Raw genomic sequence first — 17,795 nt, forward strand, 5'->3', positions numbered from 1 at the left:
TCTTGGTCTTCCCAGAGGTTCCTTCCCCTCTAACGTTCCCAGCAGAACCCTATATGCATTAATATCCTCCATACGTGCTACATGGTCTGCCAAACTCATTCTCCGTGACCTCATGATTTTAATTGTAGTTGGCAAGAGGTTCAAGTTATGAAGCCTCACTCACTTCTTCATGTAATGTTATGACTACACCTGGACTCGTGTGCGCATACTCGCCGACTCTGTCCGTCTGTATATCGGCAAATCAGTAGCTAAGTAACTCAAGGAGCTGCGCCCGTTATGGAACTCGAAGGTGCATCACCATGCTAACAAAAGCTCGCTTCTCATCCTTCATCTAAGCAAAATTAATCCGCTCCATCCCACCCAAGTCTCCTCATTTGCCATCAATTTTATTATTGTCGCCTGTTGGAGCATGACTAGAGAAGGGGTTTGGATTGGTAATCCGATATATTGCACATTTTAACACACAACTCGTAACTACTTACAAATCACTATCACACACAGACTGGTGTTCTCAGTCACAGTCTTTGTTGCGTTGCTTGGTAGTGGCTTCCAACAACGGATGTTTCGGTGGTTTTAAAGTGATGTGTGACACCCCCGGGGATTCGATTAGCTGGTTATGGGTTATGGATATTATTGAAATGTTATATAGTGAAACTGAATTGATCACAATTCTAAAAAAAAAAATGTTTGAGTTCAATTTTATATTTTTGTACTTTTGTGTAATCTTGATAAACATGGAGTCTATATATTCCTGTGGAGTTTCATTGGGCTTTCAACACACTACAAGGCTTTGGGAGTACTTGACATCTAGTTCTAAAACACACCGAATCTGTGTCCTTCCTTCGGCGCAACGAACCAAGTTCTTACCCATATATGTAGACGCGATGTCACGAAAGTGCTAAGCAGAAGCCTGCATTAAGATTTTAATCGGGAGCAGACGCAAGATATATTTTCGAGGAACACCGACAGTGGCAGGCCGGACAGAAAAGGGAGGCTGCCGTCAGCATCCGAGTGTCCACTGCAGTGGCCAGGATGTGCATACAGAACACTGCGGCGCGGTATCAGGTCATGAAATTTTATGTAGGGAATAAAAGTACAGCTTTGTGTAGCCTTAACCTCGAAACTGTCTGCAGATGATTCTAGCCTTCGTATCTAGCCGTTTTACTCTGTGGGAAGGAACGTACCGTAAACATAGGATGAGAGAACAAGTTGAGACGTCGGGAATCAAACTCCGGTTTTCAAGGCCGTAACTAACTACTAAATCCATAAAACACATAAATGAATATAAAATAAGACTATTAAGTGCCGGATCAGAGATCAAACCCCCTACTTAAAGAGAGAAGTTGTGATAATGTGCTGCGTGGTCAGGACTATAACACACATCAGATCAATGGTGACTAGGAGACATAAGTTCAGTGAAAATCACGCGGCGTGTCTTTTCCTCCGCACGCTACAGTGTCCATAGTTGAGTAGCAGAAATCAGTATGATCTCTTCTATCTGTTTATCCATCTACGGTTCTACATCCCTTGTGGATCTTGGCCGCTTTTTCAGTTTCTTAATCCTACACTGTGTATACACACTCGGTAGGACTCCTTGGACTGGGGATCAGCTCGCTGCAAGGACGCTACCTACACAGGACAACACAAACACAGAATAAACGCACACAGATATCCATGCTGCATTGTATCGACTGATACGTCGAAGCTTATGTTAATGCCATCGCCCACGAATAACACACACAAATACTCAGTCTTCTTTACATAACGTAGCACATTTCATATGTCCACATTAAAACATTATCAGTGGCCACAGAATATATACACGTACAATGTTCTGAAAAAATAAACCACTCCCTTGTGCCTGATCTCCTACATAATTGAGCTTATGGAACATTAATTCTCGAAAATTCGTTGATCCAATAACACGAAACGGCAATGATAAATCTCGGTCTTACGAAACTTTCACATGCGAAATTGTAGAATTAGGATTTGTAACAGTCCCGACCTGCTAGCTTACGCCTGCACGAGGTCGGGAGTCTTCCCAGTGTTCCAGGACTTCCTGTTCAATATTCGCTTCTCTGATTCACCGTTTGTGTCTGAAGATCAGGACTGAGCAGTTGTGTGGAATGCGCTGGGGCTGTATAACATTTGTAGAGACGTCTGAATTTCGAGCACGCGTCTCACAACTTGATTTATATCTGTCAGTGTGTGTATACGGACCCACAAGCGCATAAGACTCAACTGTCTTCCTTCACATAACTAGACATATACATCGCTGAATTTGAATGTTCCTTCAGCTGAAGGCATTACTTTCTGAGGTTACGTAAGCAGTGGCAGTGTTAGGCGATGTTAAATCACCAACTTGTGAGGATCATTAACACAATATTATACTTTCACCCGATATTCCTTATTTCGTAAAGCCTGTGATTACATGTAAGCGCCACATGTGCTTCCCTTTATTTTCCTAATCCCCTAATAACTTCAGAATGGTCACAGATGATCCATTCCGCAGTGGCCCTGAATCGGTGATTATACTCGTAAACCACGCAATAATATACCGATGGAAACGAAACTTGGCAGCACTGTGTACGTTACTTAGCAACAGTGACTCGGCGCCTGCCTCCTCAGTTTGCGCCATTTGCTGCAGTCTGTGTTTCCCTGTGTCTAGAGGCGGAAGGCGACCAATTTCAGCATGTACCAAGGCAACTGTCCGCCAACTTTAGATTTTGTCGGTTAACGCCTGATTTACAGCAAACCGTCTCTAATCCGATTATAGTTAATTCGGATCAAAATATACGTAGAAAAATGCCGTTCACACTTGAGTACATACTTTGAAAGACACGTGAGATTTAGGAGCAAGAGGACTTTCAGACTGAGTTGAGGACGGAGACTGAAACCGCGCAAGGAAATATCCAAGATTGGTTTGAGCTGGATGAAGGAGGCCCTGGATTTCAGCTTCTGACAGAGCGAGAGGACTTTCAGACTGAGTTGAGGGCAGAGACTGAAACCGCGCAAGGAAATATTCAAGATTGGCTTCAGCTGGATGAAGGAGGCCCTGGATTTCAGCTTCTGACAGAGCGAGAGGACTTTCAGACTGAGATGAGGGCAGAGACTGAAACCGCGCAAGGAAATATCCAAGATTGGCTTCAGCTGGATGAAGGAGGCCCTGGATTTCAGCTTCTGACAGAGCGAGAGGACTTTCAGACTGAGTTGAGGGCAGAGACTGAAACCGCGCAAGGAAATATCCAAGATTGGCTTCAGCTGGATGAAGGAGGCCCTGGATTTCAGCTTCTGACAGAGCGAGAGGACTTTCAGACTGAGTTGAGGGCAGCTGGAGAGACTGAAACCACGCAAGCAAATATCCAAGGCTGGCTTGAGCTTCTGACAGAGGAAGAAATTGCTGCAGTGATATTATGTGTTTATTTCCATCAGCACTACCTATATTATTAAATTTTAAGGTAATTTATTTCCTCATTTTTCTTCTTTTAGGGCTATCTTTTGCTTCAATAATCCGGATTATCTCTTAATCTGGATAACCCCCCCCCCCGGTTAATCGAGACGAAAGACAATTTACTGTATTAATTTAGGTTCTTCCAGGAAATCGGTCAGTAGAGTTTACTAAATATCGCGGGAAAACGGTCTCTTTTTATTCGCGAAGTTTCGGGTTCGAATCTCAGCCCGAATGTTCGCTGTCCTCAGTGAGAGTAATCGTGGTTTTCCTCATTCTCTCAGGCTAGGTTATTGTTTTGAAGCAGGCATCTACTCGCTGTCCGTTGCAAATGACGTTTTCCTCTCGCCTAGAGGTAAAGCGACTGAAAATCCAACCCACGGCCGTTAGTTATTAACCATCTCAGTTTTATATACTTGGTCCCCTACGCACTTAAACTGGAACACACATGCCACAAATGATCATTGGGTTGAATGAGGGAAGGGTCAATCAGATGGCAAATTCCCTGAACTGCGCATTCGTGACGGATTTTCTAGAGCCCCCGGGTAACAGTCTGTTAGCTGATCAGCTGCACACAAGCTCAAACATGGACAAATGAACGTTCTAACTTGTAACCCGCTTCTTCTGTCAGGCTGGACAGGAAAACTGGCGCAGCTGTAACGCGGTAACAAAATCTGGGATGGGGAGGGGTACTCGGTTCGAATTCCGGCCAGTTTGCGTCTTATCCTGAGACTTCACTACATCATCTAGGCTCTCTTCGGTCTTCGTAGCAAATTCTGACATTTGTATTTAAAATAGGCCACGGTCAATTCCTGCTAAAGCCTCATTCGCGATATAGAAACTGTGCAGTTAGCCAATGAAGCAAGCACCACAGACGCGCGATGTAACTTCACTTTCTGTCTAGACGCTGGTATCGCCCAAGATTTCGGCGCTACAAATGGACGTGTGCGTCAGTTAGGGTGGGGGCTGTCCCATAAGGATTGATATTCTCCCGTTGCCAACTTAACAGAAATAACAGAATGCTTGTGTTACACACAGTTGCAGCGGCGTTCCTGTTACTGAATTTCTCACGCATCCTTTTCTAACTCAACATGTTATCGACTGATGCGTTGGAGCCGACTTTCAAGCAGTGACACCCACGAATTGTCAATCGTAAATCCCCTTTATATGGCGCATTACATTGCACCGATCCACATCAAAATACTTACAAAATAATCATGATACAGTGAAACAAACACTGCACTCTCGTTCGTAAGTTACTACATAACATTTTTTTTCTGTGGCACTACAGCCCCAATTTGGGCCTAGGCCTACCTCCATGAAACTCTCCGTTTCACTTCGGTTTACTAGATCTTACATATTCGGTAGGACTCCTTGGGCGAGTGATCAGCTCGTCGCGAGGCCTCTACCTGTAGACAAACACAGAGAAACGCACACAAACATCCATGCCCTGAGTGGGATTCGAACCCACGATCCCGGCTTCCGAGCGAGCTACCGTGACCGGCTACTACATAACATACAGCATGTTAACAATCTTTATTTCCAATTTCTTTATTAAAACCGTCATAACACAACTATATTAAGGTCAGTGCCAAGTTTGGTTCTGCTACATGTTTCATCTATCAAAAACCATCATCAGGCCAATACGTGGCCAACATATATACACCTAAATATAGCTGTGTTGTGACGGTTTTAATAAAGAAATTGTATATTATAACACAACACGATGCATGAAATGAAAATAATCTTTATTTCGTTCAACTTGTAATCTGAAATTGCGCAATTCCAGCGATTTCATATCGATTTATTAAATTTTATGTATATTTTCACGTGCATGGAGTGTCCATAGACGGGGCTGAATTGATAATTGGATTATTGACCACTTACAGATCGTAACTGCAAATAACTGTAAGTCTCCCTGAATTACACACTACAGCACACAGCCTTCTCAGTCTTCACTAATCGTTTCCTGGTAACGGATTTTAACATCTCTTACGTCCTTACCCCCTGGCACATATCCACAACTGCCTTTTCTGTGATGAATTTTCATAAACTGTGTGCTATTTCACGTCCTTGGACTATTGCCAGTTCTGTGGTTCCCTGTATTAGTCAGTGCCTAGTTCCAAACGACTACTGTCTCAAGAACAGCGTTGTTTTGAATGACAGTTGGCAACATATCTGTGTAACTGCTTGTAACCAAACTAACCAGACATCCCAGCTGTACCGGCTCTGGACGAGTACGAGTAGACGAACTCAAATCCGACTTTCCCGTAAGTTCCATTAAGTTTGCGATCGGGTTGTGCCTCGATTAGGCACTTATCGTTTCCTTACAAATCTTAGTTTATTATTCAGCAATAAACCTGCCATTCGGCGTTATATATCTGGATATTGACGCGTTTGTAAAAAAAAAACCCGCACGAAAGACAAAAGTTGTGAATAAAAATTGTTGAAGGCTTGCTCTGATATAAGACACCAGTGAACGATAGTACTCCAATATGAATGATTCGAGAGTCGCAACGTTTCCTCCCGCTATCGATACCCGAGCTCTCGGTCTAACTTTCCCCCACTCCTACTCCATTTCCGTTCCTCTCCCGCGCGCGTTAGTGGCCGCCATGTGTTGATAGTCCGCTGTGTTGTTACGGAAGAAATGCTGAGTTCGTGTTTTCTATGAAGTTGTGTGACAAGGAAACGTTCTTTGGTATATGTTTGGCCGCTCGTCTTCGAATGAAGGTCCCATCTACGCAGTCTCGTAGAGCTTTGCTTCTCTTGAGGTAAGATAAGAGACATATTTTTAGGTTAAGCGTGGTTTATCGGGGAGTGGTGTGTACAACGATGCCATTGTCGCCCGTTTTAATTCCCATTACATAGGCTTCCTGCATACCCCATGCATATTCATGGCCTTAATACAATTACGTTTTATTCAAATAATCTCATTTTATATTCCCACTGTATTTCTGTAACCGGGCACCGCTTGTTTGTTGCTTTTTTGACATCATGATCAACTCGTTGGCTCAAAAATGTTTAGTTACACAAAGATGTATCACCCCTGTAGTAGGAGCATACGGCCTATTGCACATTAGTTAATACCAGCATTAAGACTGTATGCTTCTGCTTCTTATCTGCGCTATAGCCCTTTGTGACCCTTCCAACTGGCCCTGTCTTGCAGTACATGAACCAGCCACCTTAATTCTGCTCTCTAGCTAGGAGAAGGTTAATTTCCTGCAGAGCAAACTTTCATCCATCTTTCTGATATGCCTTAGCCACTCCAGTCTGTTTATTTTATTGACTGCGCTATATTTGGTTCTTTGAATAATTTATATAATTCATCGTTACATTCTGCTCTCCACGCCCCACACGCATAGCTTGGGCCATAGACCTTCCTTAGAATTTTTCTTTCAAAAAATTTCAGTTTATCTTCATTCAAATTAGTGAGTGTCCAGCCCTCACTGCTCTGAAGTACAGCAGGTTTTATAGATTTTACATTTACCTTCTCTTAGAAGTTCTTTTTTAAGTAAATTCTGCATCATTCATTTCCCATGGTTAGTTTATGATTAAATTCCACATCAATATTGTTATCACAGGTGACCTTGGACCCAAGATATTGAAATTCACTCACTTTTTCTATCGTTTTGTTGTCGGGGGCGGGGGGGGGACAGAGAAATAAAACGTATAAACACGTACAAATTGAACAGACCATTTGGATGTAATGACGGATGGAAGAATACTGAAGCAGACTCTGCAGCATACAACAAAGTGACCCCGAGACCGAGGAAAACCTTGGAAAGACGGAATGAACATGTTAAGTCGGAACCGGCGGTATTTCCTTTCCCGTGAAGTGGAAATGAATAATAAGGAATACTTATTATTATTATTATTTGTTTAGTTATATGAATCCACGGATCTTGTAATCATCTTTGCGTCGCTTGTAATTGTAACTATTATTACCCATGATATGCTTACAGTTGCCGTCTTGTAGTGCACTCAATTTCACCTGTTACTTCACGACATGTTTCGGCAACATAGTGCCATCATCAGGTGCCCTAATTACGCTAATCTATTTCATTGCTTGCCTTTATAAAATTATTTAAAAAGTGCATATTTGTCAACTATAATGAATTTACACACACTAAAACTTGTTAAGATTATTCATCTTATGTGTCATAATTAAAACTTGTTTGTGGTTCTTCCACTATGGGGTCGTTTTTCTTATATTTTGTGTAAACCGTGTCTTGTGATGTTTGTTCCCTTCTTAGCTGCTATTGTTGTAGCAGCTAAGAAGGGAACACACATCACAAGACACGGTTTACACAGAGTGCACTACAAGACGGCAACTGTAAACATATCATGGATGAAAATCAGTGCAACAGGACGCTAAAATACAACATTATTATTACCGTCCAGACCAATGTTTCTCAACCGCTGGGACGCGGCCCGATACCGGGCCCTCGACATATAAAAAAAGAATTTACCGGTCCGCGGCCTCACAAAGATTGAGGACTACTGCTCTAGACAAATATACTAGCCGATCACAGTGGCCGCGCGGTCTGATGCGTGAATTGTCTTCGCCCGCTCGAACACTGGGGTCGTGTGTTCGAATCCCATTCCAGGCAGTGATATCTGTGTGTAGGTATTGGCCTTAGGAGGTGCTGATCCCCCATCCAAAGAGTCCTACCGACTGTATAGATTAAGAAACTAAAAAAGCGGCCAAGGCCCACAAGGGCTGTAGAGGCCTTTCAAGTCCTCTTGCCGCTGTCACAGCAACAGCCACATGACTAGAACATGGACTAGTGGGTTCCAATCCAACGCAATCATTAGGGTTGTTCGTTTAACTCTGTAAGTAGAGGCAACTAATTTTAATTTTATCTTAAAATTTTTTCATGTGACAGGCTGGGATGGCATTGACTGGATCGATCTGGCTCAGGATAGGGACCGGTGGGGAGTTCCTGTGAACACGGTAATGAACCTTCGGGTCCCATGAAATGTTGGGAAGTTCTTGAGTAGCTGCACAACTGGCGGCTTCTCAAGAGGTGCTTATCTCCTTAGAGTCAGTTAATTGTTTCCTGGCACAGTGTCAGAATACCTGTAATGGGTATTGCTTACCCAATCAGATCTGTTATTCAGAATGAGTGCTTTGTCTCGAGGATGGATTTCGGAAATAAAGCCATGGAGTCTTAACTACTGCGGGGGAATATCTGAAAACATTTCAGAAATTGACAGTTAGGGATTGATAATATATCATAGGGCGACCTTCCAGTCGAAGGCCAAAGTTTTCGACATTTCCCTTACCCCATCGTCAGTATGCTGCACTTCAAATCTAGGCACCAAAGGCCCGAAATTTTAAAAAGAAAACCGAAGGCCTAACTCTGTGGGCCTGTCATTGGAGTCAAATTCGAAGTTTCTGCCCTGGTTCTTATTTCTACAAATAAAGTTTTAAGTTTGGACGCACTAACACGAGGCTATACTCGTACACATCGTTAAAGTACAAAGCTACTTGGATTATCCGTTAATACGCAAGTAGCTTGACGTAGTAACTTTTGTGACTTGTGAGGACGTTTCGTGGAGACCATGAATAATCCGCATGTTTCCCGTAACTTTGCGAGGATCCACTTCTAAATCCGTTGTAACAAATTCGCAACAAATTCTCCTCGTTTTGTGGGTCCAGTAGCTACGTGTGCACGCGTCTGCCCTTCCAGGTGTCATCCAGTGAGTTTCTGAAGCCATATTTAATTCAGTTACTCAGGTGAATACAACATGGCGACCACGCAAACTTTGCAGATGGGAAGAAGGAACATTGTCACTGAATGGCTGTAGGGAGATGAAGGTTTAATGATGAACATATCTGAAAAATAACAACTGCTCTAATGCGCTGTTTGTTTCGGATAAGGAACTACCAGCACTGGCGACAGAACAAAATATTGTACGTATTTACTATTCTTTTTCATCCTTCGGTTCCTCATGAAACGTTGTGTGTAAACGTGAGTGGAATTTTGTATTTGAAGCATTCAGTGACAATATTAAAATAGGTCTGTTTGTGGCTGTTTAACGATTCTATACAGCGTCGAATGGTAGATGAATGGTGACCTGGTAAAGATTTGGAAGGAAGTGAGTGTGACCTAGTCTCAAGGGACGGCGGAGAACCACAACAAATTCAGTCAGCATAGTGTTCGGCCGATATTAACAACGGAGCACTCCCAGATATGAGTGAGGGGAAGTACCGCTAGATTAACCTGCTCGATGCAAGCCCATCTGTCCCCAGAATCATAAACCATGAGCAATACTGTAGTCTGGGATGCGACACCTGCTGTACTGACCGACGTCTGCTGACGTTTCGGAGAAACACACTGCTCTTATCTTCAGGGTTAAAAACTGAACCGAAGAAGCAGCAAGCAGGATGCTGTTTACTGGTAATTTGCTTGGCTTAACCCTTCGACTCTGATGATGGAGGCAGTAGAGTCCTTCGAAACGTTTGTATACTTTCATCAGGCTTACTAATGGTCCCCTCCCAGAAGATGGCATTATTGAAATTCATCATCATGAAAACGTGAAATCTTATAACTGCAGGCCAATGAAGTTATCATCATTGTTGCGTTCTGGGGCGTGGTGCGTGCAGTCCGGTACACGGATACCAACGTTTCAGTGAAGGTATACTCCAGCCGTCTTCAGGGACAGGCGGTCATGTGTTTTCCGAAGGGTTGGTACCCATATACCAGAGTGCACGGTGTCACACGACAGGAAATTACAGTTGCGGATCATTACTGTCATGCAGATCTCAAGTTCGATACAGATGATGTACTATTTCGAGAATTTAGACAACATCTGAATGCTTAACGCCATGACATTTCCGTAATTTTTTACTCGTATTTGTGAGAACTTCGATGGGCATAAATACAAAGTGATTCTAAATTATTGTCGGGGCTTCCGTGGCTTATAAACGTAAACCCCAACAATAATTTAGAATCAGCCTGTATATATACTACCTTTCAGGAAGGATTCATATTTTGTTTAGGACCGAAAGTAACAACATTGTGATTCTATACGGAAAACGCGAATCTAGAAATGATTCACAACATTTATGAAACGTGGTCGACAGGAAAAGCCATCAAACCCAAATTGTATTCAGTATGAAAAAGGTAAAGTTGTCCCTCTGCGTATGGGCGAGTGGATGTATAGATCCACATTTTATAAAGAAAAGTAAATCAGTGTCCTCGAACGAAGAGAAGGAATGGCAAATTACGCAGACACGCGTGTCAACAGTGCAGCCTGGCAACATCGCTATGATTCTTGGACGGATCTTACCAATGCTTCACCAAAGCCTGATGTCTCGAAAAGATGAGTAGAAAAGTTGAAGACGTCCAAACCTACCAACCACTTGTCTTTCTGGGCAGCGGATCCAGAGAGTTGCCTCCCCTTCTGTGTTCAGGCAGCATCATATTTCAACTTCGAAAATACTCCTCCTGTGTTTTCCCGCTCCATCCTTATTTCGGCTGTTGTATCTTTCCTTACGCAATTCTGAAGTATTTGATTGCAGTGTTGTCATGACAACGGATTTGGTGAGGCAAACAGTTTGGAGCATGGTCTTGTTTTCCGATATATTTTTTATCCTTCTGAGCACGGAACCAGCAGAAAACCAAGGTGACATCATTTAATCTCGACCAAAGGGGCACCAATCAAATATTACAGGCACTTGTTTGCTGTAATTTCGTTTGTTTAATGATGCTATTCCAATTCAGATTATATAGCGTTCAGCGATATATTTGTATGAATTTGAAATGAAGCGCGAAGAGGCCCTCCCCTTGCAATGGCCTTGATGTTGTGAGGAAAACCAAGAAATTCTGTCCCGGCAGGATTGGAGTCAGCCACCTCCCGGATATGACGGAAACATTTCCGCTTAAGCCAAATTCCAGGCATTGACTGTTGGCTGCGACCTTGAGTACTAATGGACCGAAAGTTGTTCGCTTCATACAGCTATGACCCAACCAGTGGTAAGAATATTGTCACTACAGACGGGGTTTTGATTGCATATTGGATTTATTGACCACTTTTCAACACGACACGGAGCTGCAAGTAATTACAGTGCAACCACTAATCCCCGCACTTTATAAATCACCACAACACCTGCCAAGTGTTTTCCAGCATGCTGTCTTCACCAGCCGTTCATTGGTAACGGCTTCTAACAGTGGAGATTCTTCTGCTTTCGCGCTCATGTCCTCTGTGAACGGTGCCTCCCTTCCAACTGAACTGTTCTTCAGAGTCAAGTTATTTTACGACTGGCGGTTTGACGCCAATCAGTTCTTCTTGGCGACAAAACCCTTGAGACTCACGACCAGTAACTTTATTTTCAAACTGAACACTTGCGGTTATAGTCTTTATGCACCATCCTCTCCCACGAAAGGATGGATCTGTCGTTTACAATTGCTGCTGGTCCTCGCCAGCGCAGTCATTTTCAAGTCACAGTCCCGCGAGACTCATGACCATATTTTACTGTCTCAGATTCGACTCTCTCCCAGCCTAAAGGGCGAGGTCCCCGTATTTATATCCCCCAGGAACAGGGTGGCCCGCTTATACCCCCAGGTACTGGGTTCCCTTTTCTTCGCCTCCTACGAGGCTACGGTGGAGGTATTCGATCCCGCTTCCACATTGACTGAGTAGAAAACACCGTTTCGAACAGTACCTCTAATGTTGCATGCGTATCCGTTGCCGCGGGAACGTGTTGACCGTGACTCTCGACGGGGTTTTGGATTATTAATTGGTTTTATTGACTATTTTAACCCATGACTCGTGACTACACTTTACAGATTACTGTCAAACACAGGGTCCTCAGTTCACTAAAGTCTCCATCAGCCCTTACTTGGTAATGCCTTGAACGACAGACGTTCCCCTTCCTCTGGGTTCCTGAACTATCCCCGTGCCTCATCTACCAGCTTCTCACAGGAACAGCTCACAACGACTGAACTGCATTTCCCTGACTAATTCCCAGGCAGGCGGCCATCTCACGCCAACCTCGTAGTCTTCTCTTCATAGACTCGCCAAATATCTGTGTAACCACAGCACAAAGAAATTCTTCTTAGTATTCACTAGTCATTTCCTGGTAACCGATTTAATAATGGCTATTCCTCCTCTAACATGTCTGTATTGTTAGAAATTATTTGAATATTCGTCTTTGCTATATCTTGGCACTTGTGTCGATATATCCTGTTGGTCCGCTTTTTTGAACCGCAAACAAAAGAAAATTTAGAATAGAGATTGTCGAAATATCTATAAATATGTGAGATTAAGACTGGGAAAAGAAATCCAAAAATAAACCCATCGACCCAAATGAAGAATCAAATCCAGAAACTCGAAACACACGTGACAAAACATATCTGCTTACCGCTGTCGCCCTCTGTGGGTTATTGTTCTTTCCGTGTTTGAATCGGGAGGGGGGGGGAGCACAAAGTCAGATGCAGGAGTCGAGCCAGTACAAGTGCAAACGGACCGGATGCTGTGCCCCCAAATACAAACTCAAGAGCTAAAAACTCGAGTTTGTGGGCATGAAATTGAACCAAATTAAACATACACAGCAAGGCTAAAATGGGAGTTCTTGGAAACAACTCCCTCAAGTGGAGCAGAGTGGGTGTGCAGAACGTGGACCGAACCCTAGAAACAGGCTCTCTTGTGCTTCAGTCTTTGTTATAGAATTACTTACTTGTCCCTTGGCCTTACAGTCCTTTCCCACAGATGCAAAGTCTCCATTATTTGCGGTTGGGCTGAATATCCTCAGTTTCAACTTCATAATTCATTATCTGCATCTTCCATTCATCTCACTTCACTTTCCTACTACCTGCTTGCTTTTTGTCAACACGTATTTGATCCGTACTAATCACATGCTCTAACCACTCGAACAATCCCCATTCAACATCCATTACCAAATCAGGGGTCATCTTGGTAGTTGTGACGCTTGGGACACTTGTCTCAGTTACTGGTCCAGACAGCTACCTCAAATTTGTTATCCCACATGTATTTGACATATTAAGACATGTAGATCCGTTGCTAGGCAACAACCGCGAAATAAGCAACTATACAACAGCCGTTGCTGAGTAATGGCTCTGTACACAACGACAGTTGCTAGGTAATGGACGCAACATATTCGTAACATGCAACAATGAAGTAAATGGGAAGCGGTGTTCTCTTCGAGTTAGTAGTTAGTTAGGTAGTTAGTTATTGGAGAGGGTGGGTTTCCCCTTGCAGAGACCTGTATTGGTCCATTGTGCTTCCCTCTATGATTTGTACCAGTCTCTATATCCTACCGGTACTGGTGCTTACCATCAGTCCCGCCAAGCCAGCGAGACCGGCTCTACTAGCTGAGAGGTATCTATAATGCTTCCCCCATCTACCAGAGGTATTAGAGACTGCTGTTGGGCGGGAAACGTCCGTTAATTTGGCTCAGTGACCTCCTTTGCAGATATGAGGTTCTTTTACGTGCCGTAAAGCTACGCCACGGGACCCACAGCTTAAAGTCCCTCCCGGAGGACTTGTTCCCTGAATTTTTCTGCCCTTAAAAATTCGACGACCTCCGCCGGGTATTTGAACCCGCGTATTACGAATCATGAGGTGGGAACGTTACCTCTAGACTACGGAGGCCGCTCTTCGAGTTAGTAACTCGAACAGCTTCCACGCGAGAATGACTTTAACTAGGCTAGGAGGTTACAGAACAGTGTAACTGTACTTATAGGCTGCTGATTGCGGCATGAAATGAGGAGCACACTAAGCCAGATACGGGTTTTATGTGGGATTATGTTTAAATAATTGGGCAGTCCAGCAAACCGGCTGTGCTGGTGCAGCTGTTCCAGTAAGTGTACTGAACGGAAGGAAAATATAATCGAATTTCATTTTGCAGTGTCTCAGTCTCATGGCAACGTCCGAGACTGTGTAGTGTAACTACAGTAACCCCATCCCCGCTCTTCCATGTGAATACTGAAAAGATGACTTACCGCGGCGGCCCGGGTTCTATTCCGAGGCTAGTCATGTGGTATTTGTGGTGGACAAAGTGGCGCTAGGGCAGGTTTTCTCCGAGTATTTCGGTTTCCCCTGCCAATCTTCATTCCAGCAATTTCTTCACACACGTCATCTATCATCTGTGGCTGGCAAAATAGGCCAGTAGTGACCGCAGTACCATGCGGCAAAGAATATTAATAAAAATAATAATAATACGGTATCCTGGAAACGTCTTGGTTTTCTTACGGGCACCAGTACCATAGTTTCAGAAAATGCTGGTGTGTACTGACGGGTGTTGAACGGTGTATAACAAGGAGTTCTAAAACGTTATTGTACTGGGATCGCCTGAAATTATGCAATCCCCTAAACAAACTTCATAAATTTTCCGCATTTCCCATGATGCACGGTGACAGCAGGAACCTAAATAGATTTACAGCCTCTCCGAGCCTACTGTAAGCTATAAAATGTTCCTGTACAGTCACGAAAAGTGCAGTTCTGCATATTGTTGCAGGTCCCTGCCAGGCTGTACGGTGACAGCAGGAACATAAATAGCTTTACAGCCTCCCTACACCAACGGTAAGCGATAAAATCTCTCTCCATCGTGACGACAAATTTCGGGAAATCTTTCCAGATAATTTTTCCGAAAGTACCTATATCAGATCTTAGTGACTTGTCAGAACGTTGTGTGGATGCAGCCACATTCTAAATAATTCGAGAGAATTAGGAGACAGTCACGATGGTGGGGGATGCGGTTCAGTTTGAGAATCTTCCTCTTGTGGCCCTGACCGACGTTTCACGAATGGGATAGCCGCGTGGGCTGTTTCTGTCGGTTCCACTTCCGCCCATAGAATTCTGTAGGCTCATCTGTGCCATACAAACTGTGCCTCAAAACGTGATCGTGAGTACAAAAATTATCTGCCAGTATATGACAAAGACTTTTAAGAATTGCTTCTCTCAGTTATTGAGTGTACACAGGGTCAGTGCTGTCAGGCAGACAGAAATCCATACAGCTGAGCCGTTAATACCTGATCTAGCCCTTTTCAGGGTGAAATTTCTATTGCAAATTTGAAAAGGTATAAATCGCCAGGTAGTGATCAAATTCCGGCAGAACTTATTCAGGCAGGGGATGAAACATTAGAGTCTGAGATCCATAAACTCATTCATTTTAGCTTTAATAAAGAAGAACTGCATGATCAGTGGAAGGAGTCTATTGTTGTACCAGTTCACAAGAAGGGTTATAAAACTGACTGTAGTAATTATAGGGGGATATCACTGCTATCAACTTCATATAAAATTTTATCCAATATTCTTCTCTCAAGGTTAAGTCCATACGTAGAAGAAATTATTATGCGTTTCGACGCGACAGATCAACTACTGCTTCAACTTCACATTAGTCACATATGGGTGAAAAATGGGAATACAATGAGACGGTACATCGGCTATTCGTAGACATGAAGAAAGTCTATGATTCAGTTAGGAGGGAAGTGTTTTACAATATTCTCATGGAATTTAGGGTACCCATGAAGCTAGGCTGATTAAAATATGTCTAAACTAGACATGTAGTAAAGTCCGTATAGGTAAACACTTGTCTTGCACGTTTCCTATTCAAAATGTTATAAACAAGGAGATGCTTTAACACAATCGCTTTTTAACTTTGCTTTAGAATGAGACATTAGGAAGGTCCAGGAAAACCAGGTTGGACCGAAATGAAATGGGAAACATCAGCTGCTAGTCTGTACTGATGATGTGAATCTACTGGGTGATAAGTGATAACATAGATACCATAAAGGAAAACACATAAACTCTAATCGACGATAGTAAGGAGGTTGGTCTAGAAGTAAGCACAGAAAAAAACTATGTACGTATATGTTGCTGTCTCGTCACCAAAATGCAGGACAAAATCATGACAAAAATATAGCTAACAGATCCTTTGAAAATGTGGTACAGTTCAAACTTTTGGGAACGACAGTAAAAATCAAAACCTGATTCAGGAGGAAATTAAGAGGAGATTGAATTCGGGTAATGCTTTCTACTATTCAGTCCAGAATCTCGTGGCTTCTTGTCTGCTGTCTAAAAACATAATTTAAATATACAGAACTCTAGTTTTGCCTGTGGTTGTGTATGGGTGTGAAACTTGGCCTCTGACATTAGGGAGGAACTTAGACTAAGGGTGTTTGAGAACAGGGTGTTGAGGAGAATATTTGGACCGAAGAGAGATGAAGTGACAGGAGGTTGGAGAAAACTGCGGAATGAGGAGCTTCATAACTTGTCCTCTTCTCCAAGTGTAATTGGAATTATCAAATCAAGGAGGATGAGATGGGCAGGGAATGTAGCACGAATGGGGGAGAAGGTGAATGCATATAGGATATTGGTGGGAAAGCCAGAAGGGAAGAGACCACTAGGAAGATCAAGACGTGGGTGGGTGGACAATATTAAAATTGATCTGAGAGAGATAGGATGGGGTGGTAAGGACTGGATTGATCTGGCTCAGGATAGGGACCACAGACCTGCTTAATAAGCCTTCGCGTTCCATAAAACAGTAGGATATCCTTGAGCAGCTGAATCACTGATGGCTTCTCAAGAAGGACCAAACTCGGTGGAGTTTGTAACAAAAAACTGCGCTCAAATAAGTTCAGCATCTCCAGTATGAATGTACGTGTATGTAGTGACCTCGCTTTCTTGTGGCGCCTTCTGGCTTTGGAGTGAATGTTATAGACTGCGTTCCCTCGAATGAAACGTAATGTATTCATTACGAACCGGTCCGACCCCACAGCCAGGGTATGCACTCGCAGTAGCTTGGGAAACGTGGAGTGCAACTTTCCGCGTGCCCACAGTTCATGTCGTCATGCCTACAGCTGTGAGGGCATTTCCTGTAATGCTGATCTCGTTGTACCACAGGACACGATAAGCCTCCTGCCAGGTACTTGAAGGCTGTATTGCCCTCCGGGTCAGATGAGAAGCATTCAGAGTTTGTATGGCGTCTGGCTCACACATCGAGCAAGTTATCCAAGCGGTACAAGGAGATTCTAATCCACGATTCCACTGTTTGAGCACTCGAAACAGTTTATGCCCCTGATCGATTATCCACAGTCGTTGACTGCATTTCGAACCCTTCTACAGATACTATTAGGGTGAACGGATGAATGGTGTGATTAGTTGATCATGTAGCACGTATGAGAGCAATGAGAATGTTGATTGGAAGCCTTTAGTAAAGAGGAAACTTTGAAAACACAGAAGTAGTAGGAAGGATAATATTAGAATGCGTCTGAAAGAAGTAGTATATTGTGACACATGGGCCGTTTCTATAACAATAGAGGAATTGCGTAAACATTCTCACGGTAACGAATAGAGGCAACAGTAGAAGAGCCGTTTC

The 17,795-nt window shown here is 43.3% G+C and overlaps 1 protein-coding gene across 3 annotated transcripts in view; it reads left to right on the plus strand.

The window, feature by feature from the left end:
- Nucleotides 1-17,795, plus strand: part of LOC111874908 — a 153,791-nt gene that overhangs the window by 23,517 nt on the left and 112,479 nt on the right. Inside the window, exon 1 of one of the 3 annotated variants that reach the window (XM_023870780.2) lies at nt 6,047-6,219. The exons of the other annotated variants lie outside the window; for them this stretch is intronic. Coding sequence (XP_023726548.1) covers nt 6,116-6,219 — 104 coding nt within the window. The 5' untranslated portion in view covers nt 6,047-6,115. Of the gene's footprint in view, nt 1-6,046; nt 6,220-17,795 lie in introns of those variants that run through there. 3 annotated transcript variants of the gene reach the window in all.

Source organism: Cryptotermes secundus, unplaced genomic scaffold (genome assembly GCF_002891405.2).
Source record: "Cryptotermes secundus unplaced genomic scaffold, Csec_1.0 scaffold516, whole genome shotgun sequence".
In the NCBI taxonomy this organism is placed as follows: Eukaryota; Metazoa; Arthropoda; class Insecta; order Blattodea; family Kalotermitidae; genus Cryptotermes; species Cryptotermes secundus.